Source organism: Nyctibius grandis, chromosome 1, assembly GCF_013368605.1.
Source record: "Nyctibius grandis isolate bNycGra1 chromosome 1, bNycGra1.pri, whole genome shotgun sequence".
Classification (NCBI taxonomy): Eukaryota; Metazoa; Chordata; class Aves; order Nyctibiiformes; family Nyctibiidae; genus Nyctibius; species Nyctibius grandis.
This window is the reverse complement of record NC_090658.1, coordinates 102,149,190-102,170,071: the sequence shown is the minus strand read 5'-3', so window position 1 is coordinate 102,170,071 and position 20,882 is coordinate 102,149,190. Positions and strand designations below refer to the sequence as shown.

General features: G+C 39.0%; 1 protein-coding gene across 1 annotated transcript in view; it reads right to left on the bottom strand.

The window, feature by feature from the left end:
• The window catches only part of EYS (eyes shut homolog), a 1,023,158-nt gene that overhangs the window by 68,900 nt on the left and 933,376 nt on the right, over positions 1-20,882 (bottom strand). The window contains 1 exon segment of the mRNA XM_068405393.1: positions 1,311-1,483. Within this exon segment, the coding sequence (XP_068261494.1) occupies positions 1,311-1,483 (173 nt within the window).

The window sequence follows — 20,882 nt, the reverse complement described above, 5'->3', positions numbered from 1 at the left end:
TGTATACACAGATTTTTCAATCATTACTTCTTGCTATATTGAGTGTTAGGGGAAAAGAATACCCTAGATATGCACACACAGGAATTTCTGACCTAGAACAATCATTATAATCAATGCTTGAGGAATAAAAGCCCTTCATTTGATAATATTAGTCAAAATGACCTATTTACTTAGCTGTATTAATTTCCCTTAATCCTGTCTGCTGTTTCACAGCAAAGCACTTGGTAAATTTTAATTTGTTCCTCTTTTTGACCTAAGAAACAAATTAAATTTTAGCACCTGATGGTATTTTTACAATCTGGAAAGTATTGGTTATACACTTTTTATTTACAAAATTTACAAAGTCATGCTTTCCTAAGTAGAAGAAAAATCAAATGACACAAGAAATTAATTTCTCTGAAGGAGCTTGTGGCAGGTGCACCCGCCCTGATAAAGACCGGGGCTTTCCAACTGTTAAAACATAGCGACCGCTGATTCTTTTTGTGCCCTTACTTTTTGCGCCTTTACGGTGACTATTGTCACATACACAGTTGCCAGAAGATGGGGCCTTCATGGGGCCTTCAGCCAATAACAACTGACATGGCCATATATGACCACAGATCAGATTCGACTAGGGTATAAACGGAGTCCTGCTGAAGGGCAAATTGAGTTAGTCCTCCTCAGAGCAGCGGGACTGCAGTCAGGGATCCTCCACTTGGGTCAGGACACCACCCAAGGTAACTCCTCAAGGTTGAGAACCCTTGCCTTAGTAGGTGAGTGATTGTGCATTTTGGGTCATCATTCTAAAGCTTAGGAATTCTTAAGTCGGCTGTGTAGTATTAGTTTCATTTGACATCCTGAACCTGTGGTTTGCTAATGTTTGTCAGAGTGCTAAACAATTTTGATTAGAATAAATCTCATTTTGATTTTATCATCTATCTCATTCGACTTTTTAACTTCCACAACATTTACCTGCCTCATCTATTTTGTGAGCCTCCGCAACAGAGTGCTCAGTCAAATCTCTCTCTCAGCTTTTCTCCAGGTAAATTACTAAAACATCAGATGCTACCTGGTATTTCCTAGCTTGTCTACTCTCAGCTTCTTTGATCCCACCGTCTCCCTTTCTGTGGCCGACACTTTTATGAAACAACACGCGGGGAGGGTGCTCAGCTCAGACATTCTCTGCTTCTGACTGGATTCAGGGCTGTGTTTGTAGGTGGGTGAGGTTGTCACTTTCAGTGTTTTGCCTTCAAACCATTTGACTTGTTTCTTACCACAGCTTTTATGAATGCTAAAAACTACGACCACTGCATGAAGAATATGGTTCTTACCATCACTGCAGAGGATGCCAGATCTTCCGTATGGACAAAGGCAAACGGCATCTTGCCTGGACTTTGGAAAACATGTAGCACCATTTCCACATGGATTTTCATCACAAGTTGCGAACTGGCAGAGCTTTCCAGAGTAGAGTTTAGGGCATTCACAAAACCAATTTTCTGCATCACTGACAAATTTAAATGAAGAACAAAAAAATATGTATAAGTACCAAAACACACTTAAAAAAACAGGATGGGTTTTACACTCACAGAAAATCAGGGACATTTGACTTACGGTTGTAAAATATTTCTCTGTTTTTACTCTCTTTTTTTTTTTTTGTTACTTGTGTACCTGGCATTAGAGATGCCAGAATGCTTTATGGGTGACTTGCGTTGACAGGTTCTTTTAATTTTCTATTTTAATTTATCTCTCCTTTCATAGTAAGATATGTGACTTTTCCAATGTCTTACTAGTTAGCTGTGCTGCTGCTTTCATAACATAGTCAAAATAACTGCTACAGAAAAACAGCTCTTCTATTACGTCTGAGAAAATGAAAGAAAGTGAAAACAAAAGATGTAAAGTTACTAGTTTACTTTACAAATGGAAACAACATTTGTACATTCAGATATTACATATAGCTTGTGACAACACAGCAGGATGTAAAGAAAAATTGAAATATGAATACTTACAGTAGTGATTATATTGAAATGGAACCACAATAAACAGGTAATATCTCTACTTTCATGTATCTTATGTTCTCAGTCATAGAAAGAATATTAGAATAGGTGAGGGAAAAAGTAAGTTGTAATCAGTCTTGAGCAGGGGATTGTCCTGGTTTGGCCCAAACCAGGCCAATTAGTCTTAGAGAAACCAAGGTCACTGCTAAATTCCTCACTGCTTACGAGTGAAGAGCCGAAGGGAGTTGTACCTGCAGGGAGGAGTGGACGGGGCAGGTGACCTAGGATTGACCGGCAAGGTATTCCATCCCATACATGTCATTCTCACTTTCCTGCTTATCACTAACCCACTGCCTCCTGGAGGTGGGGCCCAGGAGGGAGGGGCCCTCCTGTCTCCCACTGATTGGTACCAGCTTTGCCAATTTTCCAGTTAAAAGCCTGCAGGTGTGATGGCAGGGAGAGCTATTGCATTTTGCCCTCTGCCCGTGCTGGGTGGAGCTACTGCATTTTCCCTTCTGTCTGTGCTGGGGGGAGGTACTGCCTTTCCCCTCTGCCTGTACTGGGGGGAGCAACTCTGCCTGAGGAGGATTTCCAAGCTCTTGATCTTAGTTTTGTGTATATTTGTATATATTTGATTATTTCTATTATTACTATTATACTCTTTTTCATTATTATAGTTTATTAAAACTGTTTTAACTTTCCAACCCATAAGTCTCTCTCCCTTTTCCCTTTCCCTTGGGGTGGGGGGGAGAGGGTTAACAGAGAGCATCTGCCACCTGGTTAATAGCTGGCCCAGCTTTAAACCGTGACAGGGATAAAACAAAATGTTTAGAAATGTACATGTTCCGTTTGTGTGAATTATCTTTTTTATAGTATATAAAGATAGCACAATGGCTGATACGGTAGGAAAACCAAAATCAGATAGGAAAAGCAGGAATGTAAGACATTCCCATCTATCACTTATTATAAATATAATTTCATTAAAGGTCTTATTTGATTTTCTCCTTGTTTTATGACTGAAATTAGATGACAGATAGATAGGATGTTCATGTGATTACTACACATCCTACACATATTGAACAGAAACATGTCTGTCTTATACTTGATAAGGTCACATGTGCCCGTGGGTATGAGTGCAGAAGACATGATGTGAGCTGTATCAAATCACAGCCGTTACCTTTTTCCTGATAATAGCATAATCATTAGAATGTTCAGTGATAAAATGTCAAACACATGTGATTTCTAAAAATCTGTTCACTGCTTATAACATCCACGCTATCAGGCTAGAGAAAATAATCTGGAGCTGAGAGAACTCCTGCATTTTTTAAAAGAGGGAAATAAGTAAGTCTTGTGACAGTCTCTGTTGATTAGTGTGTTTCTAAACTGACCACCTGCAGTTCTGGGGAGTGAGGATCTCAGCTGGAGAGTCTACCAGAATGAATCTCATGAATAACGCCTCCAGACACCTTTGCAAAAGAAAATTGCTATCAGCTGTAATAATAAATTTCTGTGTGTAGCCTATTCTATTTATAGATCTGCTGCAGACATCAGGAGAGGAATGTAAATGAGATACTGGATTGCTTTTGTTTGTGCAGCATTGAGAAGCCTGCTTTCAACGGTTTTAATATCAGCATTACACAGTTCAGCTAGTTAAAAAAGCAACAATAAACTGAATTCTTCCTAAAAATCTACAATTGATGGTGATGATCTCTAAAACTACTTATCAAATGTGTTTCTATTTGCTTATAAGAGAGAAGACAGATCATCGCTGCTGACTGCCAAAATACAGAAACTTTAGTCTCCACCTTTAAAAAAACAGTTTTCATACGTTCTTCTGTTGAGCTGTATATGTCAACATTGGCCATTTCTGTTTATAGTCTTATTTTTGCTACTGCGGAGAAGATTAAAAATAACAGGTCTCATAACAAATTGTGAGGAGTTTATTGTTATCAAAATGAGCAATGTTCTAACATTTCACTATTGATGCCATAACATCCTAATAACAGAGTAGTGATTCCCAATGAGGCAAAGAAAACAGTCTTTAAAAAGTTCTACAAAATAATACAAAGCTTGAAAATATAACGGCTAACCACACAGAAAAAATACCACAGCCAGTTCACAAGAATTAGTATACTGAAATGTGAAGTCCCAAATGACGACTTATTCTCTCTCAAGCAGTCTGACACTGTACTTGGTTAAGAAGAGGATAAGGTCTCCCATATTCTGCTGAATTAATCTCAGCTGCAAGAAACATGTAAATGCTTGAACGGCCAGGGACTTCTCCCCTCCCAAGTGGATTTCACAGTTTCATGATATCCTGCTATCCTTTATAAATGCAAGAAGCAAATGAAAGGGGACAGCAAATCAGAACAGTAATATCTTTTGCCTACGCTGTACACCTGTGAATGGCTCCAAGAAGAAGTCATTGGATAATTACACACATAAGCTGAAGAAAGTGAATAATGCGTGAAAGAAACAAGGAAAATACCAGAATCTTGAGGCTGCAAAATTAGAAACAAATTTGGAGTGTTTTGCTGAAATGTGTTATATGACTGTATTAGTGTTTGAGTTCAGATCCAGAGCATGGTTTTGAAGCAAACCTCCTTGTTGTCCCCAGTTGAAACGCCTTGGTTCACATTGTTGAGTGGTCTCAAGAGTACATGAACTCAATTTCTTTCAGATGAACCTGCACCAGAAAATTGTCTCACACCTCAGGTACTCCAGCTGCTAATTGGTATTCAGTCCATGGGGGCAGACCAGGTCTAGCGTGAGTTAAAGCTCCTGAATATGAATAATGAGGATGTTGGGTTCTCAGCACTAATCGATCTGCCCTGTAAATCTACTCCTATTGAACTACATTATCTTGCTAATACGGATGCAAGATTTATAAGCCATCAAAAGAAAATCGGGCAGTCATGGTGTTTATTATATATCAAAAAAGGCTCCAGATTTTAAACTGGGATACTGATGAACTCCAGAAGTAGATAGAGAAAAAACCTAACAACCCAGAGTCATATGAAGGAATAATGTCACAAACAGTGAGAGAAAATGGGAGAAGAGACAGAAATAGTGTAGAAAAGAAGTGGAAGAGACAAAACCAGCACTACCTAGATCACATCACCTCACGTCACCAGCCCTATGCTATATGAAGAAAAAAGTGTAAGGAAGATGGGACTGTTCTGAAACCTTCTTACAATCCTCTCTGAAGTGGTAAGGGACACACTTTTCATTAGAATTTCACATGTTAAAATATTCCTTTGATCTTTGGTCTAGATATTAGATTCAAAGAAAATCATCAAGAAGCATTTGCATTGTGTGTGACATGATATTGGTAATTCAATAATACAAATCTTCTCCTTGAATCAGTAATACATCAGTGACTCGATTTAATGAAATCAAAGTTTTGCATAAGATTGACACCTTTGGGATGCCAGCACAGGTTTTGATAACTTTTTCTTTAAATATTGTACAATGCAGAGGAGACTGGATTGTAACACACTATCAATACAGTCACAGCTATATTTAACCACAGTTTTTAATTTTAAACTAATTCTGTTTTTTAAAAAAAAACCCCTATAATCCCTCTGTACAATGTGTCACAGACATAATTTGTACTCTAGTGATACAGTGGTGTGGTTCTCCAAAGCAGAGTATAATTTTCTGTATGCCTGTGCTTTTTCCATCTGTGAAGTGGGAATGCTATGCTCTGTGCTCCCCACTGAAAGCACTGTACATGCCATTTGTGTAGTCATATGTGAGAGGTCTTCCCTGAAAGGCACTCAACACCCTTTGATCATGACAGTGCTAAGCTGAGAATGTCAAAAACTACATGTCACAGTGGGTTCAATATTTAACAACACAAGTTCTTTTAGTGGTCTTACTATATTATCTGGGACAAAGCTATGGAAGTTGAAGGGAACAGCTTCCCATGCTTCTGCAGTTAATAAACAGTAGATGTAATTAGGTTTATTTTAAAGGTGTTACTATTACTTATTCCTAGTGCCATTTTGTTTTAAATTACTGGAAACTGAAAGGAGAATCATACTTTATCAGTTTAAACTTTAAGTTGAATTACGCTTCATGCAAAGATTCGTTAAATCTCTTTCTAGAAAATACCAGGATAATGTAAAGATGATTAGAATCTTCCTTTGAAAGCTTTGTGTAATAGTCAAATCCACAGAAACTCATTGCAGCCAGAAGGATAACCTTATCTCATCAATAATCTTAAAAATATCAAAGGACAATATATAAAGGAGGCATTTCTTCCTTGTGCACAGCAGGTGTTTTTCTAGTATATAGTATATCTGCCAATCTTTCCTTGTATAATACAGCTCCAAAAATCAATTCCGCTTTCCTGCTGCTTTAGTACTGTCAGTCAGGTTTCCTCAATTATGGTATCTTCTCTAGATCTGAGTGCTTTTGTTAGCTTTACTGTTTTGACTCCTTTTTTTCCCCCTATCAGGAATTATTATTCTTCAAGCTCTGGTGATTCACTTTAAATTTCCTTTCACTGAAAGAAGTTTCTAAACTGCTTCTCTTTATATAAACAACTACTGACAGGCTCTCTTTAAACCAAGTCTAAATCACTTGTGAACTAAATTGGTTTTGAAAACTCCAAGGGAAAATATTTCCAGATTGGTTGGGTGCACTCATGGGAAAAATCTTTTGCTTTAAAATTTCTTTGAGGTAGGCTTTACTCAGTTATACTGGTTCTAGCATGGACTAAATAGGAGCTCACATTTAAATGATACTTCAAAATTCTTTGATCCAGGTTAAAAGTATTGGAGTTGGAAGGTTCCAATTCCACTTCAAAAAGGAGACCAGGACTGACAAAAAAGTTCCAGCACCTCACTTGCCTGCTGGTAACATACAAGAAAGAGACCATTGCATATACAACATTTCAGCTCAAACAGAAAACTAATTTATAGGACTCAACTAAGAAATTTAACTAAATAATGATTAATCCATTCCAGTCAGACAACAATGAACATCTGCGCAATCTTATCATTATGCATACGTATATTAGTTTCCTTGAACAAGAATCCACTCCTGAAACAATACCTAAATCACAGAAAGTTCACTGGAGTTGTGTTTGAGTTGTTATGACTTGGGAAGGACAGAATTTGGCTTATGGAAACGATGAAGAAGGAAGAGCTCTTGCTTACTGGCAGAATATCTACTTCAGACCTTCAGAGATGTAATTATTTTCAGGAATTTAGGATTGTTAAAGTTTATTTTAAAATGTACTTGTTCAAATATCTAACACAGTACCATCTAACTTTCCAGGATCATGAAGCCTCTTCTGGAGTCTTTTATAAAGCCTCTTTAACCTCCATTTTCTACTCAGATGGTGAATATACAGGTGATTCCCCATCACATGAACAATACACATCCATTAACTAATATGTTGCATAAAAAGTCCTGTCCTGTAATGACAGGACCATTCCTGTCACACAAGAGGATACATAATTGTGGTACCAAGCACTTCTGGACACTTAATGGTGGATGGTTAAAGATCCCTCAGGAAAAAGAACAGCAAGCAATGGTTGATGAGAACAATTTATGTGGGCAACAATGCACTCCATGGCCACATCTAGGAAGAGAAATAATGGTCTATCAGGCTGGGTCCATCGCAAGGGCTGTCTGTAGCTCTGACACTATTCCTTTCCCCAATCTCTTCAGCCTTTTCAGTTAAATCTACATTTTCCTTGTGTGGTACGGGAAAAATAGTAAGTAGATGTTATCATCTGCTAAAATGTATTTATAAAAATGAAATTAAAATTAAAAAAAAAAAGTTGAAAGGATATGATTTTAATAATAAAAATTAGCATCTTATGGAACATTGCCAGGGAAGCACATAAAGGTTTTCAACAGCATAAGGTAGAAGCCAGATCTCCACCTCTCACTGAAATCACATGCTGCCTAACTCCTGTTTGTGTTTTGAAAATATCTCATAATTCCTTATGAGAGAAAGTTTCCAATTGCTCCCAGCAGTCCCTAGAGACCTAAACAGCCTTTTGCTTCAATATATCTACTACTTGCAGCAGGACTTGTGAGCACCATATCCAAAGTGGTAACGCTAAACATCTGTGTGCAGCATATTGTTTGTTGCACTGTTTTCATTAAAGATGCATTGTATACTATTAGTCATTTCTGTTGGAATTTTAAAACAACTTTTAGCACATAACCATTCATTACTTCAACATTAGATTAATTTATACATTGCAGAACTGAGTAACTTAGTACGAGATTTCAAAGTCTCCTCACAGAGCAACTGTAGTTAGCTACACTGATCATGAGCAACAATAGAATCATAGAATCATTTAGGTTGGAAAAGACCTTTAAGAACATCAAGTCCAACTATAAACTTAACACTGCCAAGTCCACCACTAAACCATGTCTCCAAGCACCACATCTACATGTCTTTTAAATATCTCCAGGGATGGTGACTCAACCACTTCCCTAGGCAGCCTGTTCCAATGTTTGATAACCCTTTCAGGGAAGAAATATTTCCTAATATCCAATCTAAACCTCCCCTGGCACAACTTGAGGCCATGTCCTCTCGTCCTATCACTTGTTACTTGTGAGAAGAGACTGACACCCACCTTGCTACAACCTCCTTTCAGGTAGTTGTAGAGAGTGATAAGGGCTCCACTCAGCCCCCTTTTCTCTAGACTAAACAACCCCAGTTCCCTCAGCCACTCCTTACAGGTCTTATTCTCTAGACCCTTCACCAGCTTCGTTGTCCTTCTTTGGACTCGCTCCAGCACCTCAAAGTCTTGTAGTGAGGGGCCCAAAACTGAACACAGTATTCGAGCTGCGGCCTCACCAGTGCTGAGGGCATGTACAGGGGGATGATCACTTCCCTAGTCCTGCTGGCCACACTATTTCTGATACAAGCCTGGATGCTGTTGACCTTCTTGGCCACCTGGGCACACTGCTGGCTCATATTCAGCTAGCTATCGATCAACACTCCTAAGTTCTTTTCCACCAGGCAGCTTTCCAGCCACTCTTCCCCAAGCCTGAAGCATTGCATGGGGTTGTTGTGACCCAAGTGCAGGACCTGACACTTAGCCTTGTTGAACCTCATACAGCTGGCCTCGGCCCATCAATCCAGCCTGTCCAGATCCCTCTGTAGAGCCTTCCTACCCTCTAGGAGATCAACACTCCCACCCAACTTAGTGTCATCTGCAAACTTATTGAGGGTGCACTCGATCCCCTCGTCCAGAGCATTGATAAAGATATTAAAGGGAACTGGCCCCAATACTGAGCCCTGGGGAATACCACTTGTGACTGGCCACCAACTGGATTTAACTCCATTCACCACAACTCTTTGGGCCCGGCCATCCAGACAGTTTTTTACCCAGCAAAGCGTACACTTGTCCAAGCCATGAGCAGCCAGTTTCTCCAGAGAATGCTGGGGGAAACGGTGTCAAAAGCTCTACTCAAGTCCAGGTAGACAACATCCACAGCCTTCCCCTCATCCAGGAAGCGGGTCATCCCCTCATCCATTAAGTGGGTCATCTTGTCATAGAAGGAGCTCAGGTTAGTCAAGCAGGATCTGCCTTTCACAAACCCATGATGGGCCTGATCACCTCGTTATCCTGTACGTGCCACGTGATGGCACTCAAGATGATCTGCTCCATAAACTTCCCCGGCACCGAGGTCAAACTGACAGGCCTGTACTTCCCTGGATTCTCCTTCCAGCCCTTCTTGCAGATGGGCATCACGTTTGCTAATCTCCAGAAAACTGGGACCTCCCCAGTTAGCCAGGACTGCTGAAAAATGATGGAAAGTGGCTTGGTGAGCACTTCTGCCAGCTCCCTCAGTACCCTTGGGCGGATCCCATCCAGCCCCATAGACTTGTGCTTGTCTAAGTGGTGTAGCGGGTCACTAACCATTTCCTCTTGGATTATGAGGGCTTCATTCTGCTCCCTGTCCCTGTCTTCCAGTTCAGGGGTCTGGGTACCCAGAGAACAACTTGTCTTACTACTAAAGACTGAGGCAAAGAAGGCATGAAGTACCTCAGCTTTTTCCTCATCCTTTGTCACTATGTTACCCCCTGCATCCAATAAAAGATGGAGATTCTTCTTAGTCCTCCTCTTATTGCTGATGTATTTATAGAAACATTTTTATTGTCTTTTATGACAGTAGCCAGATTAAGTTCTAGCTGGGTTTTGGCCCTTGTAATTTTCTCCTTGTATAGCCTCACAACATCTTTGTAGTCCTCCTGATTTGCCTGCCCCTCCTTCCAAAGGTCATAAACTCTCTTTTTTTTTTTTTTCCCTGAGCTTCAGCCAAAGCTCTCTGTTCAGCCAGGTTGGTCTTCTTCCATGCTGGCTTGTCTTTTGGCACATGGGGACGGCCTGTTCCTGCACCTTTCAGATTTCCTTCTTAAAGAGTGTCCAGCCTTCCTGGACCCCTTTGCCCTTCAGGACTGCCTCACAAGGGACTCTGTCGACCAGGCCCCTAAACAGGCCAAAGTCTGCCTTCCAGAAGTCCAAGGTGGCAGTTCTGCTGACCCCCCTGCTTACTTCTCCAAGAATCAAAAACTCTTATCATTTCATGATCGTACGCCGAAGATAGCCTCCAACCATCACATCACCCACAAGTCCTTTTCTGTTCCCGAACAACAGGTCCAGTGGAACACCTTCCCTAGCTGGCTCACTCACCAGCTGTGTCAGGAAGTTATCTTCCACACACTCCAGGAACCTCCTAGACTGTTTCCTTTCTGCTGTATTGTATTTCCAGCAGACATCTGGTAAGTTGAAATCTCCCATGAGAACAAGGGCTAGCGATCATGAGACTTCTCCCAGCTGCTTATAGAATATTTTTTCTGCCTCTTCATCCTGGTTAGGTGGTCTATAACAAACTCCCACCATGGTACCTGCCTTGTTGGTCTTGCCCCTGATTCTTACCCATAAACACTTGATCTTTTCATCACTGACAAGCTCTAGACAGTCAAAACACTCTCTAACATACAGGGCCGCCCCACTGCCTCTCCTACCTTGCCTGTCCCTTCTGAGGAGTTTCTAACCATCCATTGCAGCACTCTACTTGTGCGAGTCATCCCACCATGTATCCAAGAGATGGTTAACAACAAAAATGAAGAACACAAAATTGAACAGTTTCTAAAATAACAGCATTTACTTTAATTTCACAACACAATAATTTTGAACTATAATGATTATAATCGAAATCCAGAACTGTCTACGGCGGAAAGAGAAAGAAAATTTGTGTAAATCTAGGTGTTCATTATACTTTCCTCTCAGTTTCTTCCTAATATTTTTTTTCTGTTTCTAAAACAGATTTTTTATTTATGTATTTATTATTTTAAACTTTCAGAGATGCAAACTCTTCCTATCTTATTCTGAATTCAACTTATGGAAAGAAGTTTTCATAACCACTTCTTCATTGCATTGTCACTAGTTCTACTGATTTGCACCTCTAATAATCAGTGACTCAGCATTTCCTTTGTACCTAGTTAGCACCTATTACCCTTTGTATTTTAAAAACATCCTTAATCATAAAGAGTTGATCATTGGTACTTTCTTGTAAGCCTGGTTTATGTACAGGGCCGTAAGCCAGGAATCTCTAAGAACTCACATAAAACGGTAAGCTAGGCTTTGAACTTGCAGGGCATCATCACCTTCCCCACAGTGATTTGCCCTGTTCACACAATTACTTCCCAATACCTTCTGTTAATTCAAATACAGAACTTTCTTTTTAATCCTAGGTACCATCTCAGGTCCTTCTAGTTTCAACTCAGTCTCTGAACTTTCTGTTTCTAGCTCAACAAAATGGAGATCATTTTACCATATGCACATAACACAGTGTAATATTTACACACAAACATTAATGTTTATAAAACATATAAAATGAAATGCACCTTAGGCTATGAATTAAAATAGCAATTACAAAATGTTCTATGAAAACCTGACAACATCATAATGATAAAAGTTAAACCATAGCTGCTTTGAACTGATATAATCTTTACCATTGACTTTGGATTCTCCCTCTTCTAACAATCCTACAAACACCACAAGAGAGAAATTCTAAATGAATGAACTTCATAGAGGAGAATCTGAATTGAACCTTTCTTGGAAGGTCCATCTTTCCACATTATGTCTGCACCTTATTTTTCTTAGTGATTGCCAAAAGAAAATTTGTGAAAACATAAAACATGATGCACAGGTATGCACTCTGCTTTTTCTCCTGCCAGCTAACAGAGTCACAGGAAGTTTTAACTGGGACAGAGCAAGTATTATGATAATTCTTTTCCATGGAAGGGGATGACTATGAGCCATACTTTTACAACAATACTTTAACATTAACGAGAAAGTCGTATCTCTCCACTTTGCCTATTCAAAGCTTGCATGTAGTTTCTCATTTTTAAATTGTATTTATTGTCTATTCACAGGCCTTGGGAGCTTGCTGTTTTTTTCTGATTCTTTAAGCTGACACAAGAGAAGATAATATTCCTCCCTACAAATCATGCCTCGAAGCAGTAAACATTTGTGGAGAGATATTCTCTGTGTTTGTACAGTGGCTAGTGAAATGTAGTCCCGTGTTCCTTCTGCCTGTGCATTACAGCAAATATGATTAAATAATAACATTAAATAATATGATTAAATAATTAATAATAATGGTCTCTTGAAATCCAGGAAAAATAATTCTGTGCACCCTAGATCTTTGTGGTTCTTAGAACAAAAGTAGTAAATTTGGCCTCCATCAGGCATTGCACTCTCATATTGAAGTATAAAGACTTCCCACAACAACAAAATAGCATTTTTTTGACTTCAAAACAAAATATCTCTTAAAACTCTGGGTGTCTATCCTCTGTCTGTCTCTTTCTTCCCACCTCTTTGAGATTCACTTACTTCCTCACTTCAGTCCAGATATAATCTCCTACTGTCAGGAATAAGAAAGGAGAAGAAAGCCACAGCACTGTCTTCTTGTGCAACCTTTCTTTGGGGTGCCACCAGCTTTCAGAACTGGTAAGAAATCATTGCAGCACGTGATTCTGTTTATACACTAACTGCACTGTAGGATGCTAAGGAAAACTTTACAGATTCCTTTTGCCCATGGCTCTATCTGAATATCTACAATTAATTCTGACTAAGCTATTTCTTTAAATGACACCAAAGGTAGGTCACAAAAACTGAAAACAAAAAGCAGTTAGGAACATAAGTGCATTTGAAGGACCAAATCTTGACCTGTCTACCACATACCGCAAATTAAAGGTAACATATAGGAGACTGCACAAAGCTTTTATGAAGACTAATTGCTTAAGCTTGCAAAACTATTTGAACATGATAAGTGCAAGAGAAGTGCTGAATACTAGAAATACTGACAACACTGACTGAAGTAAAAAGTTAGCAATCACGTGTGCTTTCAATTTTTTTACAATACAGTCTTTATCAATTGCTTGAGTTATTCTGTCTTGTAAGTTGACCTTTTACTTTGATTGCTGCCTCAGCTCTGAATTTCACACGTTCCTGGATGATGGCTATGACTTATGAAGGATATAAGGTGCCCTAAAAACTGTGAAATCAAATGCTATAAAACTGAGTGTTGGCATTTTTCAAATGTGCAAGAACTGTAACTGTTAGAGTCGTTCCACTGTTGAGAATTAGCATAGTTGGGTGACACACCAGGCTGAACCAATGCAGAATGCAACAGAAAAAGTCTGTTTTGCAGTTGACCTTTATAATTGGTACAAAAGGCCATTTGTGTACCATTTTCTCAAGCAGACTTAACTTAAAATGCTATGAGATTAGTCTTGCTCTAGCTTGCACTCAATAGGTCAGATAAACCAGACTTATTTGCAGCAAAAGGTGAATGACTGTCTTGAAAAAGTAAATTACAGGAGAATTTATGTTAGAGGAAAACCATTGCATCACAGCATCATTACCACTGTTATTTGCTTCCAGACTTCCTTCAGAGAAACAGTCAGTTCCTCTTCCTTGATATCATGATGCTGATCCATTTCTTTACATTTATCCAGAAGAATAACAGGAAGTTATTCTGTCAGTCTGGCTCTACAGGCTATCTTATCTTGCAAACTTCAAGGGAATGTTCTTTTAAATAAGACACTCGAACTTACAAATGAATGACTAAAGTAACCCGAATTCATACTGGAAATACATATGTAATCATTTACTTTTAATCATAGTGGTGTTTAGAGTAGTTACTATGTAGCAGACATAAGATTTTACATTGTTTTCTGGATATAGGGTGTCATAACTAAGGTTTAGCAAGACAGTGTCTGTGACAATATTAAACTTTGAATGTAAATTCACATCTACTGAATGTTTTTTATTTTCCAGTGTCCATCAGTATGACGTCTATCCATGTAAAATGAAAGTACTGGAACAATTGCTAATAACAATCTGATATTACACTGTCTCATTCTAATGGCTGAATATTTTACAGATACAGCTTATTTGTTTCTGGGTGGAATGAGTAGTGCTTCAGTCTCTAACATACGCTGGACTCTTCTGACAGAAAGAATTCTACCCCATTGATTCAGGAGCAAGGATGGTGATTTGAAATGTCTATCAGTATTTTTGCCATAAAGTTTTGAGGCTACGTCTACACAGCAGAATGAGGAGATTATGGAAGTTGAAATAGACATATTTGACTTAGCTTTAATCTAACTAGCACCGTTACCACCTGTAGTGAAAACAAGGTGGGATGTTTCATCCTGACTGCTAATCCTTCAAGGAAAGCAGGGCTTTTATTCAGTTTACTAGCATGTATTGATATTACTACTCATTCTATCTTCATAAAAACTACCTTAATTGTGCCTTTTCTACAACCTCATATCACTTTATTTTGCTTTATAGGCATGCCCTCTGTATATTGATAGAAACGAGCACAGAATGAACTGTGATGCCTTGTGTTCAAGGCAAGACAGAATCACAGAATCACAGAATCACAGAATCAATCAGGTTGGAAGAGACCTCTGCGATCATCGAGTCCAACCATTGCCCTGACACCACCATGTCAACTAGATCATGGCACTAAGTGCCATGTCCAGTCTTTTCTTAAACACATCCAGAGATGGTGACTCCACCACCTCCCTGGGCAGCCCGTTACAATGTCTAATAATCCTTTCTGAGAAGAAATTCTTGCTAATGTCCAACCTGAACCTCCCCTGGCGAAGCTTGAGGCTATGTCCTCTTGTCCTATTGCTAGTTGCCTGGGAGAAGAGGCCGACTCCCACTACTACTACAACCTCCCTTCAGGTAGTTGTAGACTGCAATAAGGTCACCTCTGAGCCTCCTCTTCTCCAAGCTAAACAACCCCAGCTCCCTCAGCCGTTCCTCATAGGTCTGACCCACCAGACCCTTCACCAGCTTGGTCACCCTCCTCTGGACTCGCTCCAACACCTCAACATCTTTCTTGAAGTGCGGGGCCCAGAACTGGACACAGTATTCAAGGTGTGAAAGAACAAAGACAAGTTTGTTCTGAAGTTACCACACAATGGAAGTGAGAGTGCCTTAAAAAAAAAAGCATGGAAAAAATAAGACAGAGGGCTAATGCAGCCAGAGGAAAGAATACATTTTAACCCTTCATGTTTTCTTCCTTCAGTCAACTTATAACAAACATAGTTACCAAATCCATATTGGCTGCAATATTAATGCAGAAATTTCTTTCTTTGATATCAATACTCCTATAAATGAAATGCACATTAGAGCTAGTAAGCATGGTTGACTATTCCAACAGCTCAGTTTATAGGTTGGGGAAGAAAGCTGAACATCCTTCTTGCAGGTACACAGTGATTTGGTAATGACGTAAGTGCTTGGAGTTTTCTCAGGCTTCTAAGTTCAGTAGGCCAAATCATGACAGCTCTACTGAAATTTGTGGTGCTCCTGAAAAGTTACAGCTTTTCACACACTGTAACACAAATATGCATAATTAGAATCAGAAATTTAATTTTGGGGTGCTCAGATGGAAGATGGCAAACTAGAATCCCATTCTCTACTTCTGGACGCCTTATGCTTAATATTAAAATTTATTGACAAAAAGAAAAAGTAACACCAGAGAAGTGACTAGAACCTCAGTTCTCTCTATTTCTGTTATATGCCTGATCAAAGGTAGAGGCAGGTCCCCTACTGATTACTCCTGGTCCAGAGCAACAGACTCTTTCAGTCTTGCATTGCTGGCTTCACTTCTGAAGAGGAGGTGAAAAATGCTCCCAGAAAGTTTCTGAGGGACTTGGGTACTTAAAGACTAACCTAGAACAGGGCCTAGAGTCCAAAGGTTATTTGAGACCTGTACCATAAATTACCCTAGAATCATGAGAACTTGAAAGAATCTGAGGTTACATAGCATTTTTATTTTACAGGTGTAAAAAATAAAAATACAAATGTCACCTGTGCTAGCCAAATGAATTATACAATTATTAGTCAAAGGAGAACAATTTCTTTGTTAACCGATTCCATTTTCTGATGTGCTTTGTAAAGCTTTTTTAAGAAATTCATGACGGGAAGGCAGTTCCCTGGAGTTGAGGTCCCCTGCCACAACTAAATAGCTTTCACATCAAAGAGTATGTTTCTCTTGAAACTCCTACCTGTGACTGAATTTCCAACACAATAGCTTTTAATGTGTTGAAGAGTCAGACCATGGTGTGAATGTTCAGCTTGTGTCTGAACCAGATGACTGGTTTCATGACAATCATAATCTTCAGCACAGTGGCAGATGCTTTAATGCAGACAAAGATCTCCATGAAACCACTTAGTAAGTACAGAAGCTGGTAAAACAGCTGAATTCTTTGATGCACATGCTGCTTCTCATTGCAAAAAGAAAAAAAAAAGAGTTATTTTTTTACTCAAGGTCATGTAATTCTGAAAAGTTAATACTGAAAAATATGCTGTTGTGTAACAAATCAGGATGTGATACAAATCAAATGCCTCCAAAATCAAACAAAAAAAATATTGGATTTGTATGCAGAGTCCATAATCAATTTTTTTTGTGTCTGTGTTGGATATTGAAGAAAAGAGTGCAAGGAGGCAGGAAGTCCTACTGATGCACAGCTATGATTGAACTGTATTCTCTGTAGTATATAACCTCTGTATTAAATAGACGTGCATTCAGGGGTAGAAAAGTAGCAAACAATATATTGTTGTCAAAAACTGGTATAGTTTTCCATTTGCTTTCATTATAATTTTTAAAATTTGATTTGTGAAATCCTGGCTTTGTTAACAATCACTTAGAACATTTATATGTGATCTATGTAAACACGGAATAACATAATCAATGACATAAACTGCTAAGTCAGTTTGACATTGTATCATCTACGAGATAAGGACTTTAATAGATCTTTAATTGCAACTGATATAAAACATAGTTCACTATAAACATTTATTAGCCATTTTTCTGCTATTAACTAAACATCATTTTCTACTATCTACTAAACATCTATTAGCCATTTTTAAATAGTTCAATTTAAAATGTAAAAGCAACAATTGGAGTTAATTAGTATCTTCTATTATATGATGAGCGAATGCCTTTAAAAATCTCACTTTCCTTTTGTGCCTACACTACTATGTCTTTTTAAAGGTGTCAAAGAGATGAGCAACTGAACTGTTTTAAAATATGTTAATATTCATAATCTTTTAATTTGTCAAACAGCAACAAAATTCATGTCACGGTGGTATTTGTGGGAAGGGGACCTCTGGCAGAGGTTTCTGCTAATGCAGCTGAACATGGAATATCTTCATTGGGATTTAATCTGCACTGTGATTTGTAAAGAAAGCAGAGTAAGAGCAATGTGTGTTGCAGTTGTAAGAAGGTGGCTCGAGTCCTCCAAGATTTTGCAGTACACAAAATCTTTTCTGGCAGAAATTTCTGTAACTCGGATGGCTACCCTTAAATGTATTTTCTGCGTGTAATATAATTCTATGTCTTCTAGCATAATCTAAAACAGTGTTTATGCCAAGGTATCATTTATGTGTTTCCTGTGTTCCAGCAATTGGATTTATGCTAGAGTAGAAATTGCAGTACTGAAAGAACGGAGTGACCTATTGCTGGAGTGTTTCTGTGGTAAGCTTTTCCACTGCTGCAATTGTTCAGCTCCACAGGTGGTAGCTATGGCAGCATCACTTGTGCAGAGAGAATACCATGCAGCTTCTGATGTTTTAAGGAAGGTTAAATTTTTTATTGCTAAAGGCAGTCCTATAAAGCATAATAATTATATATGACATTAATTACACTGTTACTATTGAAGACTAAGTCAGGCACAGTGAGAGTATCTGTAATAAATGCTAAAACTAGAAACAAATAGATATTATGGAGTGACTAATAAAGAATATTTGAAGCTGTACAAGTAAATGTTATAAGTAGAAGACACATAAAAAGTGGTTGACATGGCTTTAAAAAAGTCTAAATATGCAAGCTAATCTGTTTTACACAGGACTCCATAAATCTCAAATTTTAGGGAATATAAGAAAAACAGCTTTTGTGGAGCCCCTTTAGCACTCTATTTATTATTTATCAAATATCTTTTTGTATACGTAGCTAAGCTGTGCTGCTGATGTGATACAGTAAGATGCAAGGAGCACTAGAGCTATGAATTAATCTAAGAATCACCAGCATAAATCATACAGGATCACAAACTGTACATTAATCACTCCTTCCTCATACGCCACCACTTGCCAGGGGAAGGCCAGTAATGTGCCCTCTCTCATTCTTAAACAGTTGCAGGCAGTGCCTGAAATAGTATTATGTCCTATTTTATGAAGGTTAAGTGTCCTGGAGAAAAGGCATTGTCCTCTTACTACCCAAGCTATTAAAAAGCTTCATCCCCCATTCATCATAATTTAAATGAATACATCGCTCCATAGTCACTGTGCACTCCTGCCTGCCAGAGAATGCGACCCTCTGAAGAACACAACCTGCAGCACGTTCCTCCCACCTGTCATATTGCAACAGCAGAGTTTTTCCAAATGCAACCCAGAGGCCCCAAAACACACTTTATTGCAACCAATCTGATGACAAGAAAAAAGATTCCTTCCCACTGTCCCAGAAGAAATTAGGGCAATGTTCACAGTGGCCCACAGGATTCACAGCTGTGCCCTGACCTATGAATGAAAACTAGTGATCTCACAGCAAGAGAGTTGTGGCTGATGAGGCGATATCATATGCTCTTTCTTTTCTGAGATATGAAAAAGAATTGCTGATCTATCTAGCTGACTCATTTTTGATGTGTCTTATTAACTCATGGGAGAAACTCAGAACCCTTTCTTCCTCCAGAGAGACAAAGCCATACTCCCTTTTATCTTACATGACATGCATTCTTTGAAACGGAAACTTTTTTGTTCGAAGACCTGTCCTGTGGCCAAGACACACTGACACCAGGCTATGCCTCCTCACCTGGAACAGGACAGGGTAGCAAAGACACATGACATTTTTTTTTCTTTTGCTACTCTGGTAATGTTTCCAAAATTAAGAATTTTGAAATATTATGAGTGGCAAAGAGAAAAGAGGTAAAAAGGGAGAAGCCTAGTTATTACACTCCATCACATTCAGCAGCAAAATAAAAGAACATTTTTCTTCCCCAGAAAATGCTTTCAATTAAAAATACTGATATTTTTAAAGCTAACTTCTACTATTGTTATCCTATTATTATCACCATGACACTTCTAATACTGCAAACATTTCGCGCTGCCTGGTGACAGATATTATAAAAAACATTAGTTTAATTTTCTTCTGAGTTGAATTTTATGCAGGATTTGAAATGCGTGAGGTTTTTGTTGGGAACTAGCACTTGCTAGACTAGCCAGGTCCCTCATGCATTAGATTTAGGTCAAAGTTTGTACTTCATTTATTCACAGTCTCTCACTCCAAAGAAGTTGATGTTCAAGGGGCAAACAGTGAGGACATCCTCCCTCTAAAACCGAAACAAGAAATAAGGCAGGTGGATGTGGACATTGTTTATGATTTTATACATTGACCTATTACTGAAGTGTAACCTATTGAATATTTCATAGTTCACTAGTGTTGCAACAGATCAGAAAATAAGGCTCTCAACATTTATTCCAGCTAGCTGTATTGGATCTGGCTTGAAAAGAGTCAATTTTCTTCATAGCAGCCTGTATGGTGCTGTGTTTTGGATCTGTGACCGAAGCAGTGTTAACACATCAATGTTTCAGCTATTGCTGAACAGTGCTTGCGCAGCACCAAGGTCTTCACAGAATCACAGAATCACAGTCTTCTCTGTTTCTCGCTCTGTGAGTAGGCTGGGAGTGGGCAGGAAGTTAGGTGGGGACACAGTCGGGACAGCTGATCTGAACTGGCCAAAGGGATATACTGTACGAGATTGTGCTTGGCAATGAAAACTGGGAGGTTCTCTTTCCAAAGTAGCTGTTTCTTGGAGACTGGCTGGGCATTGGTCTGCTGGGGGTAAATGACTGCTTTTGCATCATTTGGCTTTTTTCTTTGTTTTCTTTCACTTACTAAACTGTCTTTATCTCAACCCACCAGTTTTCTTGCTTTTGCCCTTTCTATTGCCCCCCATCCTGCTGGAGGCTAGTGAGCGAGCAACAGGTTGGGACTTACCTGCTGGCTGGGTCAACCCACCCCACAGAGTAACCGGCAAATTCCAAGTGAGCCTGGGAGCTGCTGTAGCAGGAAGTGCAGTACAGTCACTCTGGAGGAGTTTGCATTTGGTGTGCTGTACAAGGACAAATGATGTGGCCCAAATACTGGAAAACCTGGACTTTGCAAGGGACATTAACTTCCTGCAATTCTCCCTCATTTTGATAACAACAAACATTTGTCAGAGTAAGTTCACTAGCAGGTCAGGATTTGTGCGACAGCCAGGCTGCAACACATTTAATAAAGAGAGAGCAGAAATCCTGCATATCCTTAAAGGCTTTCATACTTCATTTTTGACTCTGTTCC